Here is a 15,660-nt window from a genome sequence, read left to right as displayed (position 1 = left end):
AGCTTTAAAGTATATATTTTAACATTCTTCCGAAAAGGGCAGAAGGAAAAAAAGTGCTACACATTAAAAAAAAAACCGGGAGGCGGATATATAATTATTTTACCCACAGGCCTCACAGGCTCTGAGCGAGTACGGGTGAAAGGCTGGATGATGATCTCAATAAAGGTGCTTAAAGATACTTAACGAACATCTGTGAAGTGATTATTTTCGAGTTTAGGGTGCGAAAGCTAGATTTCGTGGGTGTCCTACAGAGTGAAGTAGGACACCGAAATCTAGCGTTCGCAAATCACACTTAAACGACCCTGAACTCGAAAATAATCATTCACAGATGTTCATTAAGTATCTAAGCACCTTTATTGAGATATTTCAACATTTGAAAGTTAAAAAATTACAGTTTAGAAGCGATATTTTGAACACATATGAAAAGCTCACCACAGGAAGCCCATAATCCAGCCTTTCACCCGTACTCACTCAGAGCCTGGGAGGCCTGTGATTTTACCACCCCACATCCGGGAGTCTTTTGGCGAAGCACCTACCAGCATGCTTTGCGCGTATGTACCGCGGGGTTTTGATGGCCGCTATAGAGTTGTAGGATTGTTTTTGTTACATCCGCCAAGTTTCTCTCCATTCAACCGTGAGTAACGTAGCTCTAAGTACTGTATATATTTATATCAAGCTCAGGTGTCTAAATCGGACTTTGCTCGTTGGCAATCGCGTTTGCTCACTAATTATGTAGATTTGAAATGTTTACGGATGAATCGGAATAATCACATGGCTATGCATGTTTTCAATTCATCTCTCAACTTCAACTCAACTTTCATTTTCATTGAAGATTTTCCTTTGTTTATATGTCCAATTTGCTGAGGTCGCCCCCGTTTGTAAAAGTTTCACTTCTTCTGGCTTTGTTCAAGAATTTCTCTATAGACCTGAACTGATTGTGTCTTTTTCACCCTCGATGACTAAATTGCAATACATGAATGCTCCAACCCCATATTGAGAAGCAAGAAGATGCGGTATTCCGCTATTAATTGGTAGTGGTGTTTGAACCTCTGAGATGTCAATGTTGAGCTAAAGATAAGTCAACCAAATGGTATAACCAGAAAAACTGCAGACAGTCTGTAGGAAAACTAGGTGGTCTGCATAGAAGGAGATATATGATTAAACTCTGGTTCGAATTTTTATGTTTTATGCCTCACTTGAAAGTTAAACCTTGTGTCGATTTATTGCATTTCTGAGTAACCACAAGTAGAGCAATTCAGGCATCAAGGGAGGGGAGGCGAGAGGTGCAAAGTGTTTTTTTGTGGAAGGGGCTGCTTCTGTAATTTTTTGGGCATAAAGAACTTAATGGGAACTTTAGGTGGGTAAAAAATGTACTCAGGATTAGAATAACATTTTTTTGTAAATGTTAGACGAAGCAATAATAATTGTGTAACTGCCCTGTTTTGATGTATCCCCCCTGTTTCTTTACACATACAGATAACATTGTTTTTTTTCTATAGCTTTTCTGTCTATGATACAGATTAGTGGGTGATGGGTACAAGTACAAAATACAGAATGTTGGTAAAATATATTTGCATTCTCTCATTGGCAGTTATGATAAAAGGAATCTGAGATGTAGCGGAATGTCAAACATAGACATGGAGAAAGAAGCCAAGGCATGGGAAAAAAGAAAGCGCCAGACATTAGATGAAATACTCAACAAAGCAAAAAAAAGGCATAAGAAACAGAAAGGTGCTTTGACCTAGATCTGCTATTTCACTAAATAACTCATGCTCTGTTATCTGACATTGTAGACTAAACTTGAGATTTACTAGGATCTGATGATGATGATGAAGAAAATGACCTGTTTATTTGGGAAGACTACTTAAAGAAATGCAGGGCAAAGTCAGTACCCAAGTCAGCCTTCAAGCATGTGAGTGTGGTTCTGGTGAAACAGACATTATTTGGCTGATTATTTGGTCTTCAGTTATTTTGAACATGCAAAAAAAGTTTCTGATAGCTGACAGCATTCAATGAATATCTAGTTAGACTAAATAACTAAGGTTTAAATCTCTAAAAAACACTTCTCCATTTAAAACTGTACTTTTAAAATCCAGACCACAGGGTCAGGATATCTCGAGTCTAAGCCAATCAGATTAGAGCAGTTTAATCATCTTTTCTGGACTCGGGATATATGGGGAATAAGCCAATCATATGAGGTGTCATGGAGTTGCTATTTTGGGGGGTCAGGATATCCAGACAACGAGCCAATCATACCGGGTATCGTTATCAGTGTGCTGGGTATCATCTGTCATTACATGTACTTGAAAAACAAGATAAATTCTACACCTTATGGCGCTGCACGAGAAGGTGGAATTTTTTCCTCCAAAAAAGTGTGATTACATGTACTTGAAAAACAAGATAAATTCTACACCTTATGGCGCTGCACGAGAAGGTGTAATTTTTTCCTCCAAAAAACTGTGTTAGTCAATTTATCATACTTTTTACTTTGGTAACAAGTTATACAAAGGAAATTTTAGGATATTCATGCATACTAAAACTAAGAAATAAACTACTGATAACGTCATGCTCAGCGGACCGGAAAGGTCAATGTCACAAACACTGCTAGTATTGCACAGACTTCAAACGAACTCCTACGTGAAACAAAGGCGATATTCCGAAAAGCCATTTGATTGTTGGCGTCCCGTGGTGCATTCGTGTGCGCTCAAACAATCCGAAAAAGTTTAAATGTTCTCAAAATACACGTAACACACTCTCTGACTTCTGAAGCACAAATACTTGTTTCTCGGATCACTGTCTATAGGGTCTTATGAGCAACTAGACCCTTTTCGCCCAATTTGAAGCTTTCGAAATTCACTTACTTGTTTAGTAAAACCAGGCTACACTTTGCTTACTGCCAAATGCAATATAATCAGACTAAAAAAACGTATCACGCATAATCGGGATATCCCGAGTTAGTTCGAATGTTCCTGCTAGTGTGTACAACACAGCTCTGCTCAATTAACCTGTCCTAGAAAAGCACTTGCGAAGTCGGGATATCCCGAGTTAGTTTGAATGTTTTAACTAGTGTATTCAGAGCTCTGCGGAATTAACCCAATCTAGAGAAACAAGCGAAGTTGGGATATCCCGAGTTAGTTCGAATGTTCCTGCTAGTGCGTACAACACAGCTCTGCTCAAGTAATCTGTTCGAAACCTGCCCTAGAGAAGCACACGCGAAGTCTGGATATTGCGAGTTAGTTTGAATATTCCTGTAAGTGCGTACAACACAGCTCTGCGCAATTAACCCATCCTAGAAAAGCGCATGCGAAGTTGGGGTATCCCGAGTTAGTTTGAATGTTCCTGCTAGTGCATACAGAACAGCCTTGCTCAATTAGCCCGTCCTAGAGAAGCAAATGCAAAGTCGGGATATCCCGATTTAGTTCGAATGTTCCTGCTAGTGCGTACAACACAGCTCTGCTCAATTATTCGGATATTTAGACTATACATGTTTCTGTCTGATTACATGGAATTATAGGCAGAAAGAAAATCAAACTAGTAGATCTAAATGATTTGAGACCGTCTCAAATATCAGAAAGGTAATAAATATCAGAAAGGTAATTTACATGTTAGTTTGATTACGTATCCCCTGCTAGCAGAGGCCTCTTTTCTCTGTATTTCGAAATACAGAGAAAAGAGGCCTCTGCTAGTGGGGAAGATTACGTAACGTTATATGCAAAAAGAAACGAAGCGCAACCTAGATTTACAGGGACTAAAACTTCGTGATCGGACACGGAATACGGAATAGAGTCCTTTAGATTTTTCTTAATTTGGGAGTCACGCGCCAGAAGTGTAATTTGCAGGCTCTAGTGTCAGATATCCCGGTTATTAAGTCGGATGTTCGAGTCTGATTAGGTAGCATTTGACCGAAAGCAAAGCTCAGCATGATTTTATGTGCAAGTGAATTTCGAAAGCTTAGCCAGTCTGCTAAGCTAGAAATTATCAGTAGAATATTTCTCTCTTCCAGTATGCATATCCGACTGCAGCCTTTGATAGATTGTTGACAAAGTGAAAACTACGAAAATTGGCTACACAGTTTGTTTGAAAGAAAAATATGACCTTTTCACGCAGAGCTATAATTCGCTCAGTCATTGACACCGCTTCACGGCTCTAGCGAACTGCTCTAATCTGATTGGCTTAGACTCGAGATATCCTGATCCTGTGGTCTGGATTTCAAAAGTACAGTTTTAAGTGGAGAAGTACATATTTAAATGGAGTAGTGTTTAAAATAGATCCTGTTTGAAAGTTCTTTTAGATACCAATTTTTTTATTAGTGATTCATTATGTTTTGTAATTTAGTGTTATTCTTGATTTAATGATAAACTAGCACTTTTGAAAGCCAGGCCATTTCTGGACTAGTGTTTGAGATATCTATTGTTACTTTTGCTGTGGTTCTGCTTATATGAATTTTTGAAATCTATTTAACTTTTGTTTAATTTAGGTGAAGGAGAATCCAACCTCTGGATTTAGGAGAGGGATGAAAGTGGAAGCAAAAGATTACAAAAGCAACTCTGGTACATACTGGGTGGCAACCATCATTATGGTCTCTGGTCCACTTCTACTTCTCAGGTTTGATGGTTATGGAAATGATCGCAGCGAAGACTTCTGGTGTGATGCCAGTACTCCTGATGTACAACCCATTGGATGGTGTGCTAAAACAAATACCATATTAATTCCACCACAGGCATTAAGACAACAAAATACAAACTGGGCACAGTTTTTAATGGATAATCTGAAGGATGCAGTTGCTGCACCAGAATCTTTATTTAAGCAGCAAGAGGCTGGTGAATCTAGTGGAGTGCCCATAGGTACAATGCTTGAACTCCAGGATTATGATGATCCACTATGTTACTGGGTAGCAAGTGTCGTGGAGAGGTTCGGCTTGCGACTTAAGCTGAGATATGCTGGAGCTGAAAGTGAGGAGCATGACGTGTGGGTGTATTATCTATCTGACAATGTCCATAAGCTTGGATGGGGGAAAAGATATGGCTTGACGCTACAAGCTCCTAAAGGTACAAGCACTTCAGAAAGTTTGCTCAGCAAAACTTTTACAACAATTTCAGACTTTTACAGTTTAGACTTTTGGTTATGTTTACTACAGGTTTGACCAACAGGGTTGACATGTCTGCTATTATTGACGACCTCAATAGACTTTCAACAACAAGCAACAATGGATCCACCTCATTGAAAAAGGTATGTTGTACCAGACATAAATCTGAAGACAGAGCAGTTTCTTTCTTCTAGTTTTTATAAATAGCTCTGGATTATTTGACTCATTTGAAGGGGATTTATATATGTAATGATATGTATAGAGAAGAGAGTCTTATGGGGTTACTGTCCAAGCTAGATTCTCTTTTTTTTCTTTTCTAGAATGACCAGCTTCCCCCTATTCATGGCTTCAAGTCAGGCATGAAGCTTGAGGCAGTGAATCCCACTGACCCATCCTCAATCTGTGTGGCTACTGTCAGTAGGGTTGTGAATGAGCATTACTTTGTGGTGACCATAGACGACTTTGTCGTACCAGAAGCACGTAAGATCTCTTTCTGGTGTCACGCTAAGTCAAGGAATATTTTCCCATGCAGATGGTGCGAGAAAAATAAAGTCTCTGTTGTGCCTCCAGCAGGTACAGTACTGTACTATGTAAAGTTTTGCATCTAGCCCTTCCCCTTTGCCACCATTGTCATTATATCTGGTCACCCTAATAAGTCAAAACTGCAAATTTTCTGTCAGTGTGGGCATGATATACATGTGTTTTTGTTCAAAAAAGTTGCACAACTTTGAAATTGTTCACAAGCATTATTCATTTTCATGTCAAAAGATTGTTGAGTATCACTATTTTTTGGTGATTATCAACAACTTTTGAGTACATAATAGAAACTCAAATACTAATCCCACAGACACCTTTCCAAACCCCTGTTTTGATTTTCATTATCAAAGTTATTTTAAAGCATTCTCATAAGAGGATAGATCTTAAAAGTTCTCAATAGTTCACCTACTTAATTAGATATTTTATACAGTCATTTTACATGGTCCAAACTGTTTAATGTCATTAAAATTTTATTATATCAAAACTCAGCCAGATCATTATTGATTCTGTATAGACACATCAAAATAAACAATGTATAAGTAGTTACTTAGTTTGTTTGTCTGTTTTGTTGAAACTGATGAAAGGCTGCTTACACTGTTTTTATCTGTTTTTAGGCTACCAAACCAAGCCGTTCCATTGGGACGCTTACTTGATCTCAAGCAGACAGGAACCTGCCGTTGCTTCTCTGTTTGACCAGGTAAAGCATACATACACAGTTACCATGGGTTGATCCAGGGGGAGGCCAAGAAGGCCACACCCCCCCCCCTGCTCCCCAATATTTTTGGCTTAAATTTCCCAACCCCTAACACTAACCCTCCAGAGAACAACAACAATAAATTGGGCCCTCTACCCCCCTCCCCCTTTATATTAGCCTCTAGAATTGCTGCATCTCCCCTCTTTACAGTCATAGCTGACTTGGTCTGTACAATCTCAATTGTACATCTCAATGTCATTTAGAATTGATTGCTTTCTGTCAGACTGTCCCCAACCATGGGTTTGAGGCTGGATACAAGCTGGAGGCTGTTAATCAAATTGAACGAGATGTCATCAGTGCAGCGACAGTCAAGCAGATCATGGGTCGCACCATGTGGATTCAGCTGGATGCGTACACTAGTGATGTGGTGGAGCATATTTATGATGTGGAGTCCTGTGATTTGTTTCCTGTCGGTTGGTGTGGCATGCAGGGCCACCCTCTGCTGACGCCTCAGGCAAAAAGTAAGACCTTTTATTTCATGATAAATTGTGTTAACTAATACTTTTTTCAATAATAAACTTTTTTTTAACTATAATATCGATTTTTATAAATGTAACATTTCCTATTGGACACAATGTATTTTCAGGGTGATTTTTAATTTTTAATTGTGTAATGTTTATTTAATTGATATATAATTGTAAAGTGCCTAGGGCAATTATTGATGAGGCGCTATATAAATGCAGATATTATTATTATTACTAATAGGTTTTAAAGCATGCATGTCTGGGTCTCTCTTGCATCTATCCTTTGCCTATGCCTGACACAGGCATGTTAATTATTTGCACATGCTATTCAGATGAACGGACCAAAGAGTGAGGGAAAAGCAATATGCTACTTACTGTATGAGTTCTTTGCTTGGACCTATTGTGAAAGATCTAAGCTTTTTTGGAAACAATGTACTTTGAATGAAAGTTGTCATAATACTCCACTCTTTTTATAGCATACTCATTTCTTTGCTTTTTAAACAGAAAAAGAGAATTTGCAAATGACAAGACTCCGATCTCTCAGGTAGATATTTTTCCTATACACTTGTTTTCAATAAGGTTGCACCAAAAAAGTCAAGGTGAGGTAATCCTTGTTGCCTCATTTTAATCCAGGTTTGGAAATTATAAAATAATTGTGTTAGTACAGGTGCTATGATAAGTTCAATTGGTGTACTTTCATGTATGACGCCACAGGTATTTTTTGTCTTTCATTTAATGTAAAAATATTTTTATGAAAAAGAAAACATTTTGCCAGCACCATCATTTTTTTTTTTTAACCTCTACATTTGTTTGGGGAAGTCGCATGCAGATCAGTGAAGAACAAATGCCTCCATTTTCAAAACTCAATGAAGGCACCAACATAATGTTTTATTTCTAGGTAACTGGAAAGAAATTCCAAGCTAGCCCAAGCACATCCAGGCCAAGCTGCCTTTTTTGCTGTTACTCGCGCAATGCACACGTTTGAGATACTATACATGGAACACATAACAACCTATCCTTCTGTAATAGCTGTGACTTATTCGATTTTTCATAGTCTTGGTATTTTTAACAATATTGCAATGAAAGTAAACTCCCGATCAGTGCTTCTAAGGCCTCCTACCTTCGTGCAGGTATTTTTGCATGTTACTTTGTCAATCTTCTTCATCACACTTGGTGGACATTTCCTAAAAACAAGAGTGAAAACGTAAAACACATTTCTGCATTTCATAGCTTTCTTTAATTGCAGAGTAAAAATATCTTGCAATTAATTAAATAAATACAAATGTCTTTAGAATTTTCTACAAAAGACCCGAACATGAACTTTAGACTAAACGTCATCCAAGAACCTATAATATGTGAAGCCTCAGGTTGATCGTCTGTAGTAAAAAGCAAACCAGAGTATTTTTACATTTCCAGACTTGCCCATAACCTTCGCCTAATATGAAGATAGGGAAGGGTAAACACTTACCTACTTGGCCCTCAATCAGTCAAAGACATATACCACCTTGCTATTACTTGGTTCAGTCGAGATGGCAGAGCGAAATGTCTATTCTTTCTCTATATAATTGAGTTTAGGCATTGCTCCAAAGCCATCTTCACTGATAAATGCTAATGCCACGGCATGGAATTCACTCCTTTTTTGACCTAGACGCGCTTGGGCTAGCTTGGAATTTCTTTGAGTAACCTTAACTTTAGAAAGTTTTTTATGTACTGTATGAGGCTCATATTGTCTCTAAGGTTTTCAGCGACCATGATTTGATATGTTAACCATATAACATAACACATTGCTGTGTTATTTGATTTAGATCTTATGAGCTTTCATTTTGCATCATTAGTTACTTCTTTCCAAAAATGCGATTCCATGCTGCCAATGGAGGGGATTTTCTTAAAACACCCCCTGAATTCCCACTTACTACTTGCAAATTTGCCATGAAAGACCCCTCCCCAACCTCCTTGAATGTTTTATTTCCCTTTGTGGGCGAGCAGTGGAGATCTTAGGATCAACTTGTATTTGTTTGGTGTTATTATTGTCATTGCCATTTACTAGTTAGTTGCCCAACTTCAAGATGCTTCTGGAACCAAATTATAATTAAATGGAATAGGGAAACCAAAGAAAATTATTATTTTATATGGTTTCAGTCAAGGAAATAAGAAATTTAATGGGCTCAATTACTATCTTTTGTTAGGTAAAGTTTATATTTTTAAACAGAAAATGGAACAAAAGCATCTTGAAGTTATGGAGTTTCTGCAGGTAATCAAAACAAAACTTAAAATTGAAAAAGGGATTACATGCAAAAGATTTTAAAAAGAACAAGAGTCACTAGCTAAAATCTGTAATTTTGCTGAGTATTAGGGCCTAAATTTTTGTATAGGGCCTAAATATCTGTATAGTATTGTAAATGTAAAATTATGTCATTTTTGTTTTTCTATATTATTAGAGCTACAAAGCGGCGCCTGGCCAAAGCTACCCCACCCGTCCAATCTTCCCAACCTGTACCAGACACACCCTCTCCAACAAGCAGAAGCCCTCTTTCTGATTCTCACAAGAACTCACCCGTCAATACTCTGCTAAAAACAGAAGCACCCGAAGTACCCACCAGCACAGCAGCTGTTAGTACCCCATCTCCATCACCTAACGTAGGACAGTCTGCAAACTCTACGTCTGGGCCTTCTCGTGTTAAGGTTGCAGACACAATCGACTTGACCGATGATCACTCTGGGGAAAATGAAGCTGAAACTGACGGTAAGACTGGAGGATTTGTATGCAATTAACAAACTGGTTTTGTTCCTGGCAACATAAGGCTTTACATGTGAGACATATTTTGTATTTATTTTAGCTAGAAATCCTCGAACCTCTACTTACAAAAACTAACAAAATTGACTTCATGTTTCTTTTTTTTTTTTCAGGCAAGATCTGTTTATATGTTAAAAGCACATGTTCTTGTGGCCCATATCTGGATAAGAAAAAACTTGCCAAGTTGCCCCCAGTCATCGGCCCAGAAAGTGCTAACCTCGCCCTCCGAAAATTAGTGGAACACATTGTGGTCAGCTCCCACTCATCCAAAAAGGTCCTGAAAATGCTTGCAGCAGAAAAAGAAAAGAAAACATTTGCATCTATTTTAAAGGTCAGTGTATATTGTGCTTGACTTCATCCAATAAAATCATTGTACCGTTAATGGTTATGATTTGATAATGTGAATATTTTTCTATTCAGACATTGACCACCAAATTGCTGGTGTGTCAAAATGTCTTCAGTCTCAGCAAAGTGGCATTGTGTAAAAGATGTGATATCTCTCCGTCTGGTAAGAGCTAATTGTTAACATAAAAAAACATTGTGTAATTTGCTGAGATTTTCAATAACACAATAATGTAATAATGCTTCTCATAAGGACAGCCATAGCTATATTTTTTGCCAAATATATTTATTCAAATAATAGAAAATATGCAATATATGTATTAAACATGCTGCCCTGTTTACTTTTAACTGTGTTAATTGTGTTTTGCTTTTTGCAGGCCTGATTCCAATAGCACCTAAAGCCCCTCAAAATACATTGGTTATAATAACATCACAAAATCTAAGCGCTCAGCCGAATCTGCTAGTAAGACCTCAAATTCCTATAGCTAACCAGACTCCAATGACACCCCAAAATCCAAGTATGCAGCCAATATCTTCGCCGCGCACAATCGCAGCAAGCACACCAAATGTTAACACACACAAAGGAGTAGGGAGGCCCAGGACAGTACTACCAGTGACTGAAATTGCTAGCACAACTCCAACTGTCACCCCAGCAGTAGATGATGCCGACCAGGAAGACTTGGTGGTCGGGAAGCTGCCAGGAAGTAAACATGTCTCATCCTGGACAGTGGGTGAAGTGGTGTCGTTCATAGAGTCCAGGGACTGTAGGAAGTTCGCTGATGTCTTCAGAGAACAGGTTTGTGCCATGTTTGTGGTCTAAGTGAAAATGCACACATGTCAGTCTATAAATTCCTGTGATTGCAATTCCTGTGATTGCAATTCCTGTGATTGCAATTCCTCTGATGTTTATTTGTCCAACTTTGAAGATCTTATTCCTTGTATTTAATTGATGTGTGGTCACAATTCTTGCAGTACATTAATGTTTTTTTAATATGGCTTTATGATTAGGTAACCTAATTATTTCCTAGTGCTATTGTTGTGTGATTGTATCAGCAATCATATCTAAGAACTATACCAATTTGCTCTTTCTTATAAATTTGTGTTTATGGCTGTAAAACAAAGGCCATAATTCTTACAGCCCTGCTTTTTTTTACTCATGTTGTTGGTCTATGGCCTTATGGTTACTCATGTTGTTGGTCTATGGCCTTATGATTACTCTTCAATACTGCTCAGTGTAGTGTACAGTAAAGCTATTCCTATGTTTTTTTTAATTGCTTACTCATATTCCTTGTATCTTTTACTAACTTGAAAAAATACTTTATTTTGTCCCTTTGTTGTTGTTGTTTTGATGTGTGCCTCAATTGTAAAATAGCTTACTGCTGTTAGTACAACATTTGGAGTGATTGGGTGGTGGTAGGGAAAGAACAGAATATATATCCATGCATACTAAGTTGCTTATTTCTTGTGTTTCGTCAGGAAGTGGACGGCAAGGCCCTAATGCTTCTCTCTCTGGAGGAAATCCACAAGGTGCTTGGGGTCACCCTAGGGCCAGCTCTCAAACTACAAGACGATGTTCAAATCCTTCGTAAAAGACCCAAATCATGAATACTCAACCTAATGAAAACTCCATGACCGTTACAGGGCATGGGTAGCCTGTGCTTTTCCCATCTTTGTGCAGTGTCACTCTGTATATTGACTCCTCAAGATAAAAATTATTTTATTCAACCTTTCTTCAGCTGATTGCAGTCCCCCATGCAGGGGCATGTGTGTAATAACACTAGGGCAATGTCTAGGGGCTGAAGACTACAAACAGTCTTGCTTACGCATTACAAGCTAGTACATCCAAAACTCGTAACCGTTACCAGTTATGTAAGGCATCGGATTTTATTTCAACCCCACCAAAGGAAGACAATTCCATCCTATTTTCAATGCCATTGGGAGATAAGCCAAGTTTTGTTACCTTATCTCCTTTAATACACTTTACTAGGTTTAATAACATTGGATCACATAAAAATGATATAGTTCCTAATTATAGAATCTGAAAGTGTAACTCACCTCTAAAGGTTGGTTCTCACTTTGACGTAAGCGCAATTTACGCTTTTTTCTGATTCTTACTGGAATGTAAGCGCAAGAGAACGCAACTGCTTGATTTTCTGTCGCTTATGTTTGACCGATTCTCACTCGTGTTGCGCTTACGTCCTAGTGAGAACCCAGCTTAAAAGTACACTATTATTTTTAATGCATTAAAGATGTCAAAATTGGCCTTTTTTTAAAGGAGTTTAAATAAAAAGGATCATTGTTTTATTTCAGTTTTGATCATTTCGCTGCCCTATCACTTTTAGTTATAGTTGGCTATTTACAGAAGGCAACACATAACCAGTGCCCATTCAAATATCTAAGAACAGATGCCTGAGATCACACAAGCAATGCCCATCCAAATATCTAAGAACAGATGCGTAACATCACACAAGCAATGCCCATCCAAATATCTAAGAACATGTGCGTGACATCACACAAGCAATGCCCATCCAAATATCTAAGAACAGATGCCTGACATCACACAAGCAATGCCCATCCAAATATCTAAGAACATGTGCGTGACATCACACAGGCAATAGCCATCCAAATATCTAAGAACATGTGCGTGACATCACACAAGCAAATATCTAAGAACAGATGCGTGACATCACACAAGCAATGCCCATTCAAATATTTAAGAACAGGTGCGTGACATCACACAAGCAATGCCCATTCAAATATCTAAGAACAGATGCGTGACATCACACAAGCAATGCCCATCCAAATATCTAAGAACATGTGCGTGACATCACACAAGCAATGCCCATCCAAATATCTAAGAACAGGTGCGCGACATCACACAAGCAATGCCCATCCAAATATCTAAGAACAGGTGCCCGACATCACACAAGCAATAGCCATCAAAATATCTAAGAACAGATGCGTGACATCACACAAGCAATGCCCATCCAAATATCTGAGAACAGATGCGTGACATCACACAAGCAATGCCCATCCAAATATCTAAGAACATGTGCGTGACATCACACAAGCAATGCCTATCCAAATATCTAAGAACAGGTGCGTGACATCACTTAAGCAATGCCCATCCAAATATCTAAGAACATGTGCGTGACATCACACAAGCAATGCCCATTCAAATATCTAAGAACATGTGCGTGACATCACACAAGCAATGCCCATCCAAATATCTAAGAACATGTGCGTGACATCACACAAGCAATGCCCATCCAAATATCTGAGAACAGATGCGTGACATCACACAAGCAATGCCCATCCAAATATCTAAGAACATGTGCGTGACATCACACAAGCAATGCCCATCCAAATATCTGAGAACAGATGCGTGACATCACACAAGCAATGCCCATCCAAATATCTAAGAACATGTGCGTGACATCACACAAGCAATGCCTATCCAAATATCTAAGAACAGGTGCGTGACATCACTTAAGCAATGCCCATCCAAATATCTAAGAACATGTGCGTGACATCACACAAGCAATGCCCATTCAAATATCTAAGAACATGTGCTTGACATCACACAAGCAATGCCCATCCAAATATCTAAGAACAGGTGCGCGACAACACACAAGCAATAGCCATCAAAATATCTAAGAACAGGTGCGTGACATCACACAAGCAATAGCCATCAAAATATCTAAGAACAGGTGCGTGACATCACACAAGCAATGCCCATCCAAATATCTAAGAACATGTGCGCGACATCACACAAGCAATGCCCATCCAAATATCTAAGAACAGATGCGTGACATCACACAAGCAATGCCCATCCAAATATCTAAAAACAGATGCGTGACATCACACAAGCAATGCCCATCCAAATATCTAAGAACAGATGCGTGACATCACATAAGCAATGCCCATCCAAATATCTAAGAACAGGTGCGTGACATCACACAAGGAATACCCATCCAAATATCTAAAAACAGATGCGTGACATCACACAAGCAATGCCCATCCAAATATCTAAGAACATGTGCGTGACATCACACAAGCAATGCCCATCCAAATATCTAAAAACAGATGCGTGACATCACACAAGCAATAGCCATCAAAATATCTAAGAACAGGTGCGTGACATCACACAAGCAATGCCCATCCAAATATCTAAGAACATGTGCGTGACATCACACAAGCAATGCCCATCCAAATATCTAAGAACAGATGCGTGACATCACACAAGCAATGCCCATCCAAATATCTAAAAACAGATGCGTGACATCACACAAGCAATGCCCATCCAAATATCTAAGAACAGATGCGTGACATCACACAAGCAATGCTCATCCAAATATCTAAGAACAGATGCGTGACATCACACAAGCAATGCCCATCCAAATATCTAAAAACAGATGCGTGACAACACACAAGCAATGCCCATCCAAATATCTAAAAACAGATGCGTGACATCACACAAGCAATGCCCATCCAAATATCTAAGAACATGTGCGTGACATCACACAAGCAATGCCCATCCAAATATCTAAGAACAGATGCGTGACATCACACAAGCAATGCCCATCCAAATATCTAAAAACAGATGCGTGACATCACACAAGCAATGCCCATCCAAATATCTAAAAACAGATGCGTGACAACACACAAGCAATGCCCATCCAAATATCTAAAAACAGATGCGTGACATCACACAAGCAATGCCCATCCAAATATCTAAAAACAGATGCGTGACATCACACAAGCAATGCCCATCCAAATATCTAAGAACAGATGCGTGACATCACACAAGCAATGCCCATCCAAATATCTAAGAACAGATGCGTGACATCACACAAGCAATGCCCATCCAAATATCTAAGAACAGATGCGTGACATCACACAAGCAATGCCCATCCAAATATCTAAAAACAGATGCGTGACATCACACAAGCAATGCCCATCCAAATATCTAAGAACAGATGCGTGACATCACACAAGCAATGCCCATCCAAATATCTAAGAACATGCGCCTTAGTCACCCCGCTTGACTGCCAAATAGCGCTCTGACGTCTTGAAATCTTACACGTTTTGCTAAATCTTACATGTTTTGCAATGAAATCTAAGCCCCTTCCACTCAACAAATGTTGGCTACGCGGCTTAAAACTCGTGGGCAGGTCGTATTCGTGACGTTTGAGTGTGGTACGCAGGAGACTGGCGGTTTTTGCTTCATCACCGCTCTGCTAATTTGATTAGCGACTCAGAGACCATCAATACGATATTTATCGGTGTTCTATTGTATTGTTATTCGCATTACTGTATTTTAAGCAAAGGGGCAGGGGGGCACGTGGACTAATATACCAAGATTAATGAATTTGTAATTTTTATTTTCTATTTTTTACATTGAGGGTTTCATGATGTATCTGTAAAACGTCCAACGGCCTTCCGTCTGATATCAAATGCGTCTGGACACGATATGCGATTGAATTGTGTCAAAACTGCCACCAAAAAATGCATTTGCCGTCCTTAGCGACTGTTTGAAAATCCCTCCTTCCGAATGACGAAAAGGAATGCCGCGCATGCCAGAAAAAAACCAATGGCGAATCGAATCTCTCTATGGTTTGTTTGCTCGTTTGGGCGCACTCACTAAAACTTACGTGATTTTGAGTTTGAGCAGCTGTCCTCT

At 38.9% G+C, this 15,660-nt stretch overlaps 1 protein-coding gene across 2 annotated transcripts; it reads left to right on the top strand.

Moving 5' to 3' along the window:
- The first annotated feature begins 519 nt into the window (after positions 1 to 519).
- Positions 520 to 12,281, top strand: LOC5506272 (scm-like with four MBT domains protein 1). 2 transcript variants are annotated; one of them, XM_032374627.2, is made up of 14 exons: positions 520 to 634; positions 1,592 to 1,731; positions 1,815 to 1,912; positions 4,478 to 5,048; positions 5,138 to 5,229; positions 5,407 to 5,659; positions 6,238 to 6,320; positions 6,601 to 6,838; positions 7,346 to 7,385; positions 9,280 to 9,584; positions 9,749 to 9,966; positions 10,056 to 10,143; positions 10,355 to 10,773; positions 11,454 to 12,281. In XM_032374627.2, the coding sequence occupies exons 2-14, from the start codon at positions 1,623 to 1,625 to the stop codon at positions 11,580 to 11,582; spliced, it is 2,643 nt and encodes an 880-aa protein (XP_032230518.2). In that variant the 5' UTR covers positions 520 to 634; positions 1,592 to 1,622; the 3' UTR covers positions 11,583 to 12,281. The 2 variants fall into 2 exon arrangements, with proteins under 2 accessions (XP_032230518.2, XP_048584397.1); XM_048728440.1 differs by lacking the exon at positions 520 to 634 and adding an exon at positions 1,020 to 1,090.
- The last annotated feature ends 3,379 nt before the right edge of the window (positions 12,282 to 15,660 follow it).

This window comes from Nematostella vectensis, chromosome 1 (assembly GCF_932526225.1).
Source record: "Nematostella vectensis chromosome 1, jaNemVect1.1, whole genome shotgun sequence".
NCBI classification, from domain to species: Eukaryota; Metazoa; Cnidaria; class Anthozoa; order Actiniaria; family Edwardsiidae; genus Nematostella; species Nematostella vectensis.
The sequence above is the reverse complement of the archived record's forward strand: the minus strand, read 5'-3'. Positions and strand labels throughout refer to the sequence as shown.